This window comes from Excalfactoria chinensis, chromosome 1 (genome assembly GCF_039878825.1).
Source record: "Excalfactoria chinensis isolate bCotChi1 chromosome 1, bCotChi1.hap2, whole genome shotgun sequence".
Taxonomy (NCBI): Eukaryota; Metazoa; Chordata; class Aves; order Galliformes; family Phasianidae; genus Excalfactoria; species Excalfactoria chinensis.
The window spans coordinates 34,864,357-34,878,404 of NC_092825.1; the positions used below are offsets into that span (position 1 = coordinate 34,864,357).

General features: G+C 38.3%; 1 protein-coding gene across 2 annotated transcripts in view; it reads left to right on the top strand.

Moving 5' to 3' along the window:
* The window catches only part of TRHDE (thyrotropin releasing hormone degrading enzyme), a 209,649-nt gene that overhangs the window by 173,613 nt on the left and 21,988 nt on the right, over positions 1–14,048 (top strand). For both annotated transcript variants that reach the window (XM_072340919.1, XM_072340925.1), the window contains 3 exons: positions 5,872–6,019; positions 7,871–7,968; positions 8,458–8,565. In XM_072340919.1, the coding sequence (XP_072197020.1) occupies positions 5,872–6,019; positions 7,871–7,968; positions 8,458–8,565 (354 nt within the window). The remainder of the gene's footprint in view (positions 1–5,871; positions 6,020–7,870; positions 7,969–8,457; positions 8,566–14,048) is intronic.

The window sequence follows — 14,048 nt, forward strand, 5'->3', positions numbered from 1 at the left end:
CCTAAGGGGAAAACGAATGTGCTGGGATCTGTCCATAAGTTCAGCGGCTCAGTGTAAAGAACAAATCAAGGTCAAAATGCAGCTGAATACACACTGATGTTTCATAATATAGTCTAGCACTCTAGCTTTTATCTGACTTGGTAAGAGCTCATGTAACTTAAAGATTATTTTGGATTGATATATGATTTTTAGTGGGATATTTTTTTGATGAATATTTCATTATCACATTCATTGCTTTCTATTCATTGTCTTTTTTCTTTATAGCAATAGTCGCTGTAGCAGTTTCTTCAAAGTAAGCAGAATAGTAGCTTGTTCAAGGGTCGGTGCTTATGATATTGTATAACGTCCTACACAACTGTATATTCATATTACTTTTGAAAGGTCTTTGTCTGTCTCTGCTCTTGTCATAAAAATTGAGAGTAACCTTTTTAGCACAATTTGTCTGCAGCCTCTTTAGGCTTGAAAAACTTCTGGGCCAGGATTCTTTGCTAGAGATAATTTTTCTAATGACTAAAACAGATTTCTCTTCTTGCCCATGTTCTTGTTCTCCTCTTTAGTTCATCAGGAAAAAGTGGAATCCAGGAACATGGATGATAAGACAAACGTAATGTTTTGCCATGTTTCTAACTGATACTAAAGTTTTTTGCAACAGTGGCTGCAGAAAGGTTGACATGCTGTTAAATTGTTGGTTAAGGACAGTTAGCTAAAGGGCAATAAAACAACAAAGCATCTCAAATGTAATCGTTTTGGTCAAATTCTGCTTTCATTGACATATTTTTACATGACTCAGTACAAAGAAGGCTTGCTCAGAGCTTGTAGAGTTTTCTTTCTAAACATGGGTTCTTCTCTGTGTGATCAATGATGCCAATCAGAAACTTCTAATCTAGAATGCAGCAAAGACTTCAGCTTTTTATGTTTTATAGTAATTTAAATAGTAATTTTAGAACATGTGCATGGATCTGCTAATATTTTTCCATGAAGACTTACTGGGAGAAGGACCAAAATTAAAATATCACCATGCCCTTGGGAAAAGAAATGCCAAAATTGTAGTGCTTCTAGGATATCAATCACTAGAGGCCTATAGAAACAAAGTTAAATTACTTACAGGAATGGCATTGTTAAAAACCTGCCTTGGAAGGGAAGGGACTAAATGATTTCCTAATGTTATTATTTCCAACATTTTCATTCCAGAATCAGCTTTGTAAAATTTTTGGCTTTTATTTGAGAAATACTTAACCTGAATATTAGTTTGTGTTCAACCCACTGTTTATAAATCAGCAGTGAGTTTTGACTGCTTTATATGCTGCATGCTTGCAGTGACTATCCCAAATTTCCTTGCAAATTTTGGTTGTAGATTTGTGCTTGCTAAGATTCTCAGGTGTCTGCTTGAGACACTCAGAGAAACAGTATGGTGTCTCAGACCAGTATGTCTGTGGTGTTTATGTGTGCTACTTGGTTTTGGTACAGCTTATAATCAATTATTTCCTGCATGACAGATGGTTTCTCTGTTTTCTTCTAACATGGATAGGCTGAAAAAGAACCTCATCTCATTGCTCTGGTCCATTTGGTAGGCAGTATCTGATGGTACTTCTGCTGGACTTTAAGGACAACAACATGATAGCTAAAAGGACATGAGATAAATAAGGATTTTTGCCACTGGTGTTCCACTGACACTGATGGAAAAGACTGATAAATCAAGCTGCATGTGTAAAGTGAAAAACTTAATGTAGGATATTTGCTACCTTTGAATAAATGATACCAGACATTTATATGACAGGGAAATTATTTTATGTTTTTCTCCGATGGGAAAGTTGCTACTATTACTTTTCTTTTTGTTGTAATGATAATTGTTAAACATTCTGTTAAAAATTTATATAGGTCTGAATATGAGTTTGCAGGGAAATGTAGAGCAGGCTCATTCTGTATTCTGCCTTCTTTCTTCATCTTTGTTGTCATCTTGCTCCATAAATGAGACAAGTGTTTTCAATTAGCAGTTGTCAGTCAGTTTGTCACAAGTCCTGTGACTTTCATTCCTTTGACCATTCCCTCCTACTTTACCAGGGACAAATGTTTTGCTTTTGCTGTCTGGATTCTACATAACCATTTTAGAAACTATTTCACTATTCACAGATAGTGAAGGAGAATCCTAGAAGCATATCAGGACACCTTGGCTATTAGGTGAATTTGCCACTGCTCAAGTCATCCAGGATGTCTTGCTGGATTCCGTGTCTCCAGGGGAAGGGGACTCTTGAAATCAATGTTAGTGCTGGACAAACTTTTGATGTAAATAATGTGATTATACAAAAATGCAAAGCTTGAGAAATAGCTGCTCAGTTTTGTGAAGATTCAGAATCATAGAATCGTAGAATGGTTTGGACTGGGAGGGACCTTTAAGATCCTCTGATTCCAGTCCCCTGCTATAGGCAGGGACACCTCCCTCTAGACCAGATTGCTCACAGCCTCACCCCGCCTGGCCTTGAATGCCTCCAGTGAGGTGGCATCCGCAGCCTTACTGGGCAACCTGTTCCAGCATTTCACCACCCTCACAGTAAAGAATCTCTTCCTGATATCTAGGCTAAATCTACCCTCTTCCAGCTTGAAACCACTTTTCCTTGTCCTGTTGCTGCATGCCCTTCTAAAAAGTCCCTTCATAGCTTTCCTGAAGGCCCCCTTCAGGTAATGGAAGGCCACTATATGGTCCCCCTGGAGCTTTCTCTTCTTGAAGCTGAAGAGAGCCAGCTCTCCCAGTCTGTCCTGACTGGGGAAGTGCTCCAGTCCTCTGATTATCTTTGTGGCCCTCCTCTGGACTCACTCCAACAGCTTCATGTCCTTCTTGCATTGGGAGCTCCAGAACTGGACACAGTATTTCAGGTGGGGTCCTCTAAGAGCAGAAGGACAGAATCACCTCCCTCGACCTACTGGTCACTGGAGCTTTGGCCGGTTCCTATCTTCTGCTGAGCTGTTTGGTGTGGCATTCCTGTTACCACTAGGATAGCGCACACAGCTCCTAGATCTGTGATTTAGATTTTTATGATTTCTGAACTTTAAGAAATGTTATATATTACTTCTAAGGTTTAGTGAGATCTTCTTTTACCATGTTTTCTAATCTATGAATGCCAAAAATTAGCAGTGTTTGAGTTTGACCCAACTGTTACGAAACTCTCCGTTTTTTCAAATGACAATCTTCCTCAAACCTTTTAAGCTGTAGTATACATTAAAGGTTTTATGGCATAGATGTTACATCCTACATTTTGCACAAAAAGCCAGACAGTGCATTTATCAGAAGTTCTTGTCAGAAATTATTCAATGGCAAATAATATGGAAAATAAATGTATTCAGAGTGGAATGTCCGTGAATAGGACTTAGTGGCTGAGGCTGAAAAGATTGGACTGTCACAATTTTCGGTTCTTCTAAATGTGTTGGCATGTCTTCCACAGGGACATGATCTTAGCATTGATTCTGTTGATCTGGGAAGTTGATTTTATGATATCGTGCATAGGTATTTTTCAAGAGTCAGATGCAGGAAGAGAAGGAAAATGGTGAGATGATGAGAGCAGCAGTTTCCACTGTAAATAGGGTGTGTAGCATCAGCTTAGAATGACAGTTCTAAAACTGATTAGAAAAGCCAAAAGCTCATGAATAAGTAATAGATCTCTGAGTTCAATGAATTTGTTTCTTTATGGAGGAGTTAAATTTACAAAGAAAAGGAAATAATCTGTTTGTTTTGCAGTGATGATTCCCCTTTTGTGATTCACAAAGAGAATCTCAATTTAGGCCTAATCCTAAATGTCCATTAGCGCAGCTATAATAAACATACATGTGTTTATATCTTATGTAGCTTGTTTTCTAGATCCATTCATCGTGTTCTTTGCTCCACCCTTTCTCATGTCAATCAAATTATCAGTAACAATAATCACAAATCCCATTAAAAGCTAATTACGCATATGGAACTTTGAGCTAGTTTACCTCTTTGCTATCATTGACTCCAAGGTGTTTAACTCTGCAGTCAATCAAGCTTGCTTCTGGCTCCCATGATAATAGTTACACATCTTTACAACGTGTTAAGACCTAAAATTCATCTTGATATTTTACTGCTTCAGAAATAAAGACCTGTAAAGATGAAACAATTTCTATTTAGCTTACTTTCTCAGGGTATTGAACTCTGTCACTATCTACTCCTATAGCCCCACTCTCTTTACACATCTGTTAAGTGGCTGAGTGACACAGTGAACTCAAGTTCTTTGCTTTCCTTGCTTGAATCTGCTCTGTAACTGGAGATGAGAACAGAACCTTGCTGACAAAACGGAGACAAAGATGACAGCATACTGGAAAGTGTGTTATGAGGATATCATATCATAGTATCATAGTATTGTGCGAGTTGGAAGGGACCTTAGAGATCATCGAGTCCAACTCCCAGGATTCGAGCCCTCTGTGTAGCAGAGCGGCACTTCTACCCCCTGCTCCACAGGGGGGGATTCGAACCCGGGCCCCCTGGTGTTGCAAACGGGAATTCTACCGCTGCGCCACCGGAGGCACACATAGATAATTTTGAAATATCATACATGAACTCACTTCTGCAAGAATTTGAAGAGGATTACGAAGCACAATGACTTACTTGGATATGCTGCACTTTACAAGAAAATTGTGGTTTTGGATCAGTCTATTTCAAAGATTTTAGCAAAGTAGTTCTTAAAAGAGCTGATGTTACAATTGAGATCACAGTTTATCTCTATATGTGTGTATCGATTCGTTTCTGTTATAATCTGTAAGTTTCCTTATTGGCTATAACAAGCATTCAAATATGCATCTTTTCCATGTGATGGAAATTAAGAGAACCATTGGTGACCAATAAGGACAAAATATATATATCATACTGAGGTCTATGTTACATTGAAACTTGTTGACTCCAGCTTTCTGAGTTTAAGTGTTTAATGAAAATGAAATCATTATCTCCTCTCTAGGCAGGTAGAAAACTCCTGTGGTATTAAAACACATGCATCAGCAGAAGAACAGACTTGTGTGTTCTGGCAAGTTCACACCCACAGGGTTACACCTTGTTTTTGCAACCTGGGTAGTTAAGAAAAAATACTGTTTTGAAAAAGAAAATGAGTACAAATCCTAAGATGTGATGTTTCCAGTACTTAGATCTGAAAAGTAGCTTCCAAATGCTGTATTGCACTTTACTTGTAAATCTAAAGCTATATATATATATATATAAGTTCTCGAAACCCTACTAAACTCTCTTCCTTTCAGGGAGAGGGTTTTTTTTTCAGTAAAAGAACAGGGCAAAATTCTACCTGATTGATTGATAAGCCTGTGAAAAAATAATCATTGAAAGTGCTGAAAAACTCTTAACCAACGTATATCATTGTATTCTACTTCAGCTTAACACAGTAAGTTATTCTAGAATGGCTTACAGTTAGAAGACAAGGCAGCTATGAAGGAGAGAGAACAGTGTGAGGAGGAAAACCATGAAGCTAAAGGAACTTTATTCACTATTAGTTCTTCAGAGCTGACTGAGGCCGTTTCAAATGATCTCTGAAACACTGTACCTTGGCTTGTTGATTTTGTGCAGACAACTTTACTTCCTTGTTTGTATTTTCTTAAGTCTATATGTATTAAGGATAGATAGTTCAGTTTTCTTTCATGTGTTTTTTGTACCTTCCTTCATCCAGTATGTAGGTTCTCACGTGCTGGGAGAGACTGTGTGTTCTGTTTATCATATGATTGTCTTTTATGTCATTATAGTGTGATGAGTTTATCACATTTATCTGCCTTTTAATTTCATTTGGGGAAAATAAAAAAGTCATTTTTGCCTTATAATGTGTCTCCTGCAAAATCAATTTAATACTAACTTCATTTATTGTGCAGAGCTGGTTATTTGCCTCAGAATATTCCTTTGGAGATTATCAGATACCTTTCAGAGGAGAAGGATTTTCTGCCTTGGCATGCAGCCAGCCAAGCTCTTTATCCTCTAGATAAATTACTGGACCGCACAGAAAACTACAACATCTTCAGTGTAAGAGATGCATGGTCTCCCTCTCTCTTTCCCTTTTCCCTCACTCCCTTTTATTACCAAGAATTGAACTATTCTCCGGTTAGATTCTGTAAGTGACCTAGGGATACTAACTTCCTTCCTAATTATTCCTTATTTAAACATACCATTTGTCAATCTTTGGTTCATTTGCATTTGAACAGTGATAACTTGTTTGAGACGCATATGATAAATAGAGGACAAGTAATTATTTCTCCTATGGAATACTACAACAAATGAAGTATTTTACTTAAAAGAGACAAAGTAATCTATTTGCAGATTTTTATCTGTTGTGGAGCCCCTCAGCTGTATTTGGATTGATGCCGAAGCTCAGCAAGAACATCAAATGCAGGCACAACTTAAACAGGATGCATGCCACTGAAGTTATGATTTGTAGTCATTATTTTCTCCAAAAAACCATAGTGAATTCAATGCAGTTACCTTAATTAACATAGATTAGATCACTATTGAATCAGAAGCCCATTCATAATTGGGTCCGAAGGGACAGCAGTAGCAACTAACGATAGGTAATTAAGATGGACATGACAAATATTTTACCAGGGGAAAAAAAAATAAATCCTAGCTATGCTGAAATGTGTTTAATGAAGGTACAGTGAAGTTCATGTAGTTTACCTATTTTGAATGTTGTGTAATTTAATAAAGATATTTAAGTGAAAGAACACTCTAAAGCTTGAAATGTTTAGATGTGCTTTTTCTTCTTTTTTCTACATGTGTTTATACACACATGCTCAGAATGCAGGAAGCTAGAGGTGACTGGGTATATGTATGTATGTATAACTCCATACTTACATATAAATATACATGCAGGGCTACCTGCTCTTTACGTTGTAAGCCTACATGCAATCCAGAGCCGTATCACAGAATGATGTTGAATTAATTTGCATTTTGAGTCTGTTATTAACTACACAGAAAAATTCTTACCAGACTGCCATTGATATTTCACTTTAAAACATACCTGTGAAAAAAAAAAAAAAAAAAAAAAAAAAAAAAAAAAGACAATTTTAATAAATAAAAACAGTAAAATTCACAGCTGGCTTGTGTTTTATCACTGCTGATGAGAACTTTGAAAGCAGAGGTGATAAAAAGTTATTTTAGTCATAGAATAACATATCTGCTAGAGGAAGTGGCACTATGAATTGCCTTTTGTCCTAACATCACGTATACGTGCCCATGCATCTATAATAATAAAGCAGATGCTATTCTGTTTTTCAAATAGGTGAATTTCACTGGCAGAAGATTATGCTGAATATAGTGACAGTTGTTTTCTTCACAAGTGGTCAGAATATGTAAATACATCTCCTGTGTAAAACATAAAATAAGCTAAAATACATCTTGTGCTGGCTTTGTTGTTTAAGCACACCACGAAACTGAAATTAAAATATAGTGTCATTAAACGTACAAAGCTCATTTGCAGCCATGTTATTCAGTATTCTGAGGTCAACTGACTGTACCTATGGACCATTTTTGCCCCATCTATGGCTATCAAAACAATATTCTTTTAAATATGAACATACATGGTGTAGTTGAGATTAACTGTAGATTAATTGTAAAGCAGGGCATTCTTGCAACCTTCCAGCTGTGTATTCTGAATTCAAAATAGCATGTAGGAAACTCTAAGTTGCTATATTTCTTATGACAATAAACTGGCGAATATGAGGCATCTGATCAATTAGCTTTTCTGTAGATTGCTTCTCACTATACTAATGAAGGGAAATTATATGTGGATGTGCTACTTTGCTTACTGTTGATTGTATTTCAAGATTGAACCAAAAATCAAAATTATATGTTAACATTGAATATTCCTTTCCCCCTCAGGAGTATATTTTAAGACAAGTCGCATCAATGTATCTCAAGCTTGGATGGCCAACGAGTAATTTAAACAAATCGCTTGTTCAAGCATCCTACCAACATGAGTACTGTTATATTTCTTTGTTATTGGTTTTTGTTTATCTGTTTGTTTTCTTACAGAACATAGATGTAATATTGCACAGAATGATCTTCAGCATGTCATACTTTCCTAGCTCTCTCTTCCTCCTGATTTTTCTTCTGGGGCTAAAGGGAGAGCAGAGAGATGCTGTGAGATGAATTCTGTCTTCCTGAGTTTGAAGAACACTATTCATTAAGCATTAATTTAATATTTGTCTGCACTGGATATTTAAGAACTTGGACTCTTGACCACAAGAGATCTGGAAGACTGCATGAATGTAAATGAAATCTAATTTTGATACATACCCTTTCTTTAGCTGTTGCATGAGTTGTAGGCTTGCTTGTGTATCTAGATGGTTATCTTTGATTTGTTACCCAACTATTAGCTGCTGCCACTATGTCATAAGAAATGCATATTTATAAGTTTTTTAATGCATATATTAATGGAACCTTATTGCTTTCTTTAATTTGGGCAGAGAGTTGCGTCGGGAAGTCATCATGTTGGCCTGCAGCTTTGGTAACAAACACTGTCACCAGCAGGCTGCAACATTAATTTCAGATTGGATTTCTAGCAATAGAAACCGGTAAGTGGAAGGTAAATGTTATTGCTCCTCTTTTCATACTCAGAGGCAGTATAGCTGGCCTCCTCTTCCTTTCATGACGCTCCATAGTACCCAACTCTGCACAGTGATATGGGATGAGGGGGTTATCAGCCATTATTAAAAGTCTGTGGGGCTTCAAAATGAATAATTTGATTCACATGTATGACTGAGTGGAGGGGACACCAATGCAGCCTCTGCTCACTTCTGATAACTTAATGTCAAATAATGATATGCTAGAGGGCAAAAAAAACCTAGAGTTTTCAGGAGGAGTTTAAAGGAAGAAAGATAAAAGAGCATTTCATCAGCAGACAAATACAGATCTTCTGTCTAATCCAGGGAGCAGAAGGTGCCAAATGATAGGAAAAGTGAGGGAGGCTAGAGGCAGAAGGACTAAGAAAGGAGTTGGAACAATATATCTGAGGGAAACACCTTACTGTACTTAAAGGTGAACACTTGGAAGTTAGACGTGATTCAGAAATAGATGGAAAAGCTCATATAGGGTTTTACAGAGTTTAGTATGATAACTGATGCTTTGAGCACTAACAGCATAGTGCTTGTCTGACAGAAAATTTGTTAGGCTGTCCTGGCAGGGGGTTACTCAGCTGAGGCAAGGGAACACGGGCCATGGTCAGTATATGAAATTTATCTTTCAAATGCAAAAAAACCAAATAATTTTAAAGTACTGAAAATACGAGTAGCAACCAGTAGACAGTGAGATAAGCACAGACCGTGGACTAAGACTGTGAGTTTGTGAGAACTAACAACAGTTTTTCTCATTACATGGCACATGAGTGTAGAGGTATGCATTTGTATGCATATGTATGCAAATATGTCACCTGACATTTTAGTTTAAAATGGAGTATATGCCTTTCATTAAATTGACAAAAAAGAGGAAAAGTCATGTTTTTTTACTTCTAATCTTGTGTTAGAACATTAAAAGGATCAGATCTCTATAGACATATAGGCATATAGGATTTATCAAAGGCATCTCAGCCCATCAGGTGTTTATTTGCAGTTAAAATACATCTTTCGCCTTCTGTAATCTTTGAAAATCCTTCCCAGGCATACCCAGTTATGCAGTACTTGATAGTAACTCAGTGTTTTTTAAAACCAACCTTGTGAAGGCCATGACAGGAAATTACATTTCTGTAAGAACTTGAGATGTCTGAAGATATTTGGAAACTATGACTATGTACCTTTAAACATTGTGTGGTTGGGTTACAATTTTCTTGTGCACAATGATGTCAGATAAATTTACAATGAAATACACGCCTTAGGTTATATATACCCTTGGGTGGCAATGGTAAGTATTAAACTGTTCAAAAAGGAAATTATAGAGAAGGAATAATTGAGAACAATCTGGAAAAGTAATTTACTTTGATATTCATTTACAAAATTGTATAATCAAACCTAGCACCATCTATTAGCATGCACAATAGTAGATTATTCGGTGTTAAGATGCTGTCACCCAACAAAGCTTTCTCCTAGGCTGTGTCTTCATCCTTTTCCAAAAGAACTAAGGAGTCATGAGAGAAAAAAAAAAAAAAAAAAAAAAAAAAAGTAAAAAAAGAAAAAGCTTATTGCTTTGCTAACAATAGCAAGAGAGGAAAGGCATACATTTAAGGAGCCATCTGAAGATTCATCTTAGCCTTTCTATGAGGCCATTCTCAGGAGCACAAGATTGTGGCTGCCAGCATATGACTACTATTATGATAAAAGCATCACAGCAGGGCAGAGGAAGAGAATAGCTACTAAGCTAAAGCAGTACATTTCTCCAAAGGAACTGCATGCTTTTGAAAAATAGCTGCAACAAGTAATGTAATTATAGAATATGGATTGACACTCAGGTGACAAATAGAGATACTACCTGTGAAGGAGACAGAAATATGTTTTTATTTATTTATTAAATATATAGTGGTTGTTCTGTTCTTCACCCAAATTCTGTTCTCAGAGCAGTTTCACATACTGAATCTAATTAACAAATGAGAAGATTCATTCAGTATTTACTCACATTGAAAAGACATTGCAAAGGTTAGTATTATCCAGAGAATGGTGGTCAGTGGCTCCATGTCTGAATGGAGATCAGTGACAAGTGGTGTCCCTTCAGGGGTCAGTACTGGGACCGATACTCTTAAATATCTTCATCAATGACATTGACTGTGGGGTCAAAAGTACACCCTCAGCAAGTTTGCTGATGACACCAAGCTGTGTGGTGTAGTTGACACACCTGGGGATGTAATCCCATCCAGAGGAACCTAGACAGGCTTGAGCAGTAGGCACAGAAGAACCACATGAGGTTCAATAAATCGAACTGCAAGGTCTTGCACCTAGGTTGAGGCAACCTCCACTACCAATGTAAGCTGGGGGATGGAATGATTGAGTACATCCCTGTAGAAAAAGACCTGCGGGTACTGGTGGATGGCAAGCTGAATATGTGGCAGCAGTGTGGCACTGCAGTCCAGAAAACCAACCGTGTCCTGGTCTGCATCAAAAGAAGTGTGTCCAGTGGGTCAAGTGAGGTGATCCTGCCACTTTACTCTGGTGGTAAGGCCTCACCTGAAGTACAGCATCCATCTGTGGAGTCCTCAGTGCAGAAGAGACATGGACCTGTTAGAGTGCATCCAGAGGAGGGCCACAAAAATAATCCAAGTAATGGAACACCTCTCCTATGAGAACAGGCTGAGAGCTGGAGTTGTTCAGCCTGGAAAAGAAAAGGCTCTGGTGAGAACTGAGAGTGATCTTTCAGTATCTGAAGAGAAGCAGCAGGAAGGAAGGGGACAGACTCTTTAGCATGGTCTGTGTTGACAGGACAAGGGGAACTGGTTTCAAACTTAAAGAGGGTAAATTTAGGTTGGATATAAGAAAAAGAGTCTTTTACATTGAGGTTGGTGAAGCACTGGAATAGGACACCCAGAGAGGTGCTGGAAGTCCCTATCCCTGGAGGCCAGGCTGGACCAGGCTCTGAACAACCTGATCTAGCTGTGAGCATCCCTGTTGACTGCAGAGAGTTAGATTAGATGATCTTTAAAGGTCTCTTCCAACTCTGAGGATTCTACAATATTATGATTCTATTAGCAACTCTGTAGACATCCAGTCATCCTATACTTTAAAATCTGTCAATGTTTTCTCACTTCTGAACAATCAGATTCCTTTTGCATAGGGGTACCACATATCACCTTTGTTCAGTTTAAACTGTTCTGAAAATAAAGCGGGGAATTAGGTGGTACTGTCTCCAGCAAGAAATGTTGGAGAGGTTTTGTGTAAAAAGTAAGTTAGGAGTATTTTCAAGATTATGGCCTACAGGTCTAAATTGAGTTTGACTATGAAACCAAAAGTAAAGACTAATTTGTAACTTTTCCAACAATCTTTATTTGAGAAATAAGGTGTGTCATACTGTATGGGAGATTGGTAATCACAGCCTGAACCTCTGATTAATCAGCTGAGGCAAGTATGGGGTCAGCTGTGGGAGCACAGGTGAGAGTGATGTAGCTGTGCTCCCGGAAGGGGTGGAGCTCGACTCCATCCCCTCTGAGACCTCCTTTAAGGGCTGACTCCCACTGAGGCAGCATCTCTTGGAGATTGCTCACCAGTGAGGACTGCCCCAGCTTCTTCAGCCGAGGCACCACCACTGGTGAGTTTTCCTTTACTTATTCCTTCTGTACATTTGCTATCATCTGTATATTAATAACCAATACACATACCGTGAAATAATTCACAAGCAACATATGCTAGAGTGAGAATAGTGAATTAGGCTTGTGTCCCAAGATCCTAATCAATGCAAAATCAGTGTAATATTGAGTGTAAATGTTCATGTAAGTGTACAGGCAGTAAACTGCGTAAAAGTGGTTGTTGATTCTCTGGCAGCTACTTCAGTCAAATTTTGAATGAGCATAACGGAATGCCTAATAATGCTGTATAAATGCTAAAATTTGTAACTTTTTGCCCTGTTTTTAATCTATAGATTTTTTAGAAGTTCTTATGAAACGAGTTTTTGTTTTGCTTGAATCATTTCATTGTGGATAAAGTGTTAGGTAATATAGAAAAATACAGCGATGTCTAACTCTATTTTACCAGTGTATGCCTGCAGTTTCTTAGGTTCCTACTAATTATATTTAGTCTGGTAGGTCCAGAAATTAATTACCAGCTACTCTTCACTGTAGTGTATTGAAATAATCATAATTATCAGTTACTGTTTGTACTTTGTAATTACATGTTCTTTACTGTGCAAGTAATTTACTGCTGTTCATGAAGTAAAATAGTGGTCATTTATAATACAAAGCTAAAAGTCCTCTCTGTATTTCCAGCATTATTTGAAAAAAGCCATTAGACTTCCATTCCAACCATAGCGGATCAGCTTTTCTTAAGGAATTGGTAAATAATAGTGATCTGCAACACAAGCCTCTGAACGCAAAAGTGAAAATCAACTATGAGACTTGAAAGTCTTTAATTTGTATAGTGGCTTAAGTGTTGCAATATATCATTTTTGGATGCCTGGCTCACTGGGCAGAATCATCTGTTTGGAACTGCCCTTCCTAAGAGGAGATTTAGGAACCTTTTAATGAGGTTGGTGGCAGCTGGTGTGCTGAGTGAAGAGCCTGCTAGCAAGGGACTGTGAAGAGAGTATGGTCCCTCCTTAGGGACCAGCATTAGTGTGTGAACTGCAGTTACAGAGTTAGGGGTCCTTTCAGCAGATGGATTTCAAAATTGTTACTAAAGGTCTACTTATTTGCCTTCCAAACACAACCAGCAGAGGAGTAGTACTGTGATTAGGCAGTAACAGATTGCAGTAGAGCTTCATTGTAATACCTCAGCCTCACCTTTGCTACCTGTAGAAGACCACCCCCATCACTTCTTTGTGAGAACATCCAGTCACAGAATCATGCAGTTCCATGCCCCTGGCATGGGGCAGAATTGCTACCCACTGTATCAGGCTGTCCAGGGTGCCATCCAGCCTGGCCTTGGAATGCCTCCAGGGATGGGGTACCCACTGCTTCTCTGGGCAGCCTGTTCACCACCCTCTGAGTAAAGAATTTCTGCCTAACATCCAGGCTGGATGTGGCTCTGGGCAGCCTTGTCTGGTGGTTGATGATCCTGCATGTAGCAGGGGGGTTGAAACTAGATGATCATTGTGGTCCTTTTCAACCCAGGCCATTCTATGAATCTATGATTCTAACAAATAACCTAAATCTTCCCTCTTTTAGTTTAAAACACTTCCCCCATATCCTATCAGTATCCATATAAAAATTGTCTTTCTCTTGATTATAAGCTCCTTTTAAGTACTGGAAGACCACAATGGAATCTCCCCAGTGCCTTCTCTAGGCTGAACAAGCCCAGCTTTCTCAGTCTGTCTCTGTAAGAGAGGTGCTCTGATAATCTTTGTGGCCTCTCCTGGACCTGCTCCAACAGCTCTGTGTCTTTCTTGTTCTGTGTATCCCAGCCTTGGACACAACACTGCAGGTGGAGCC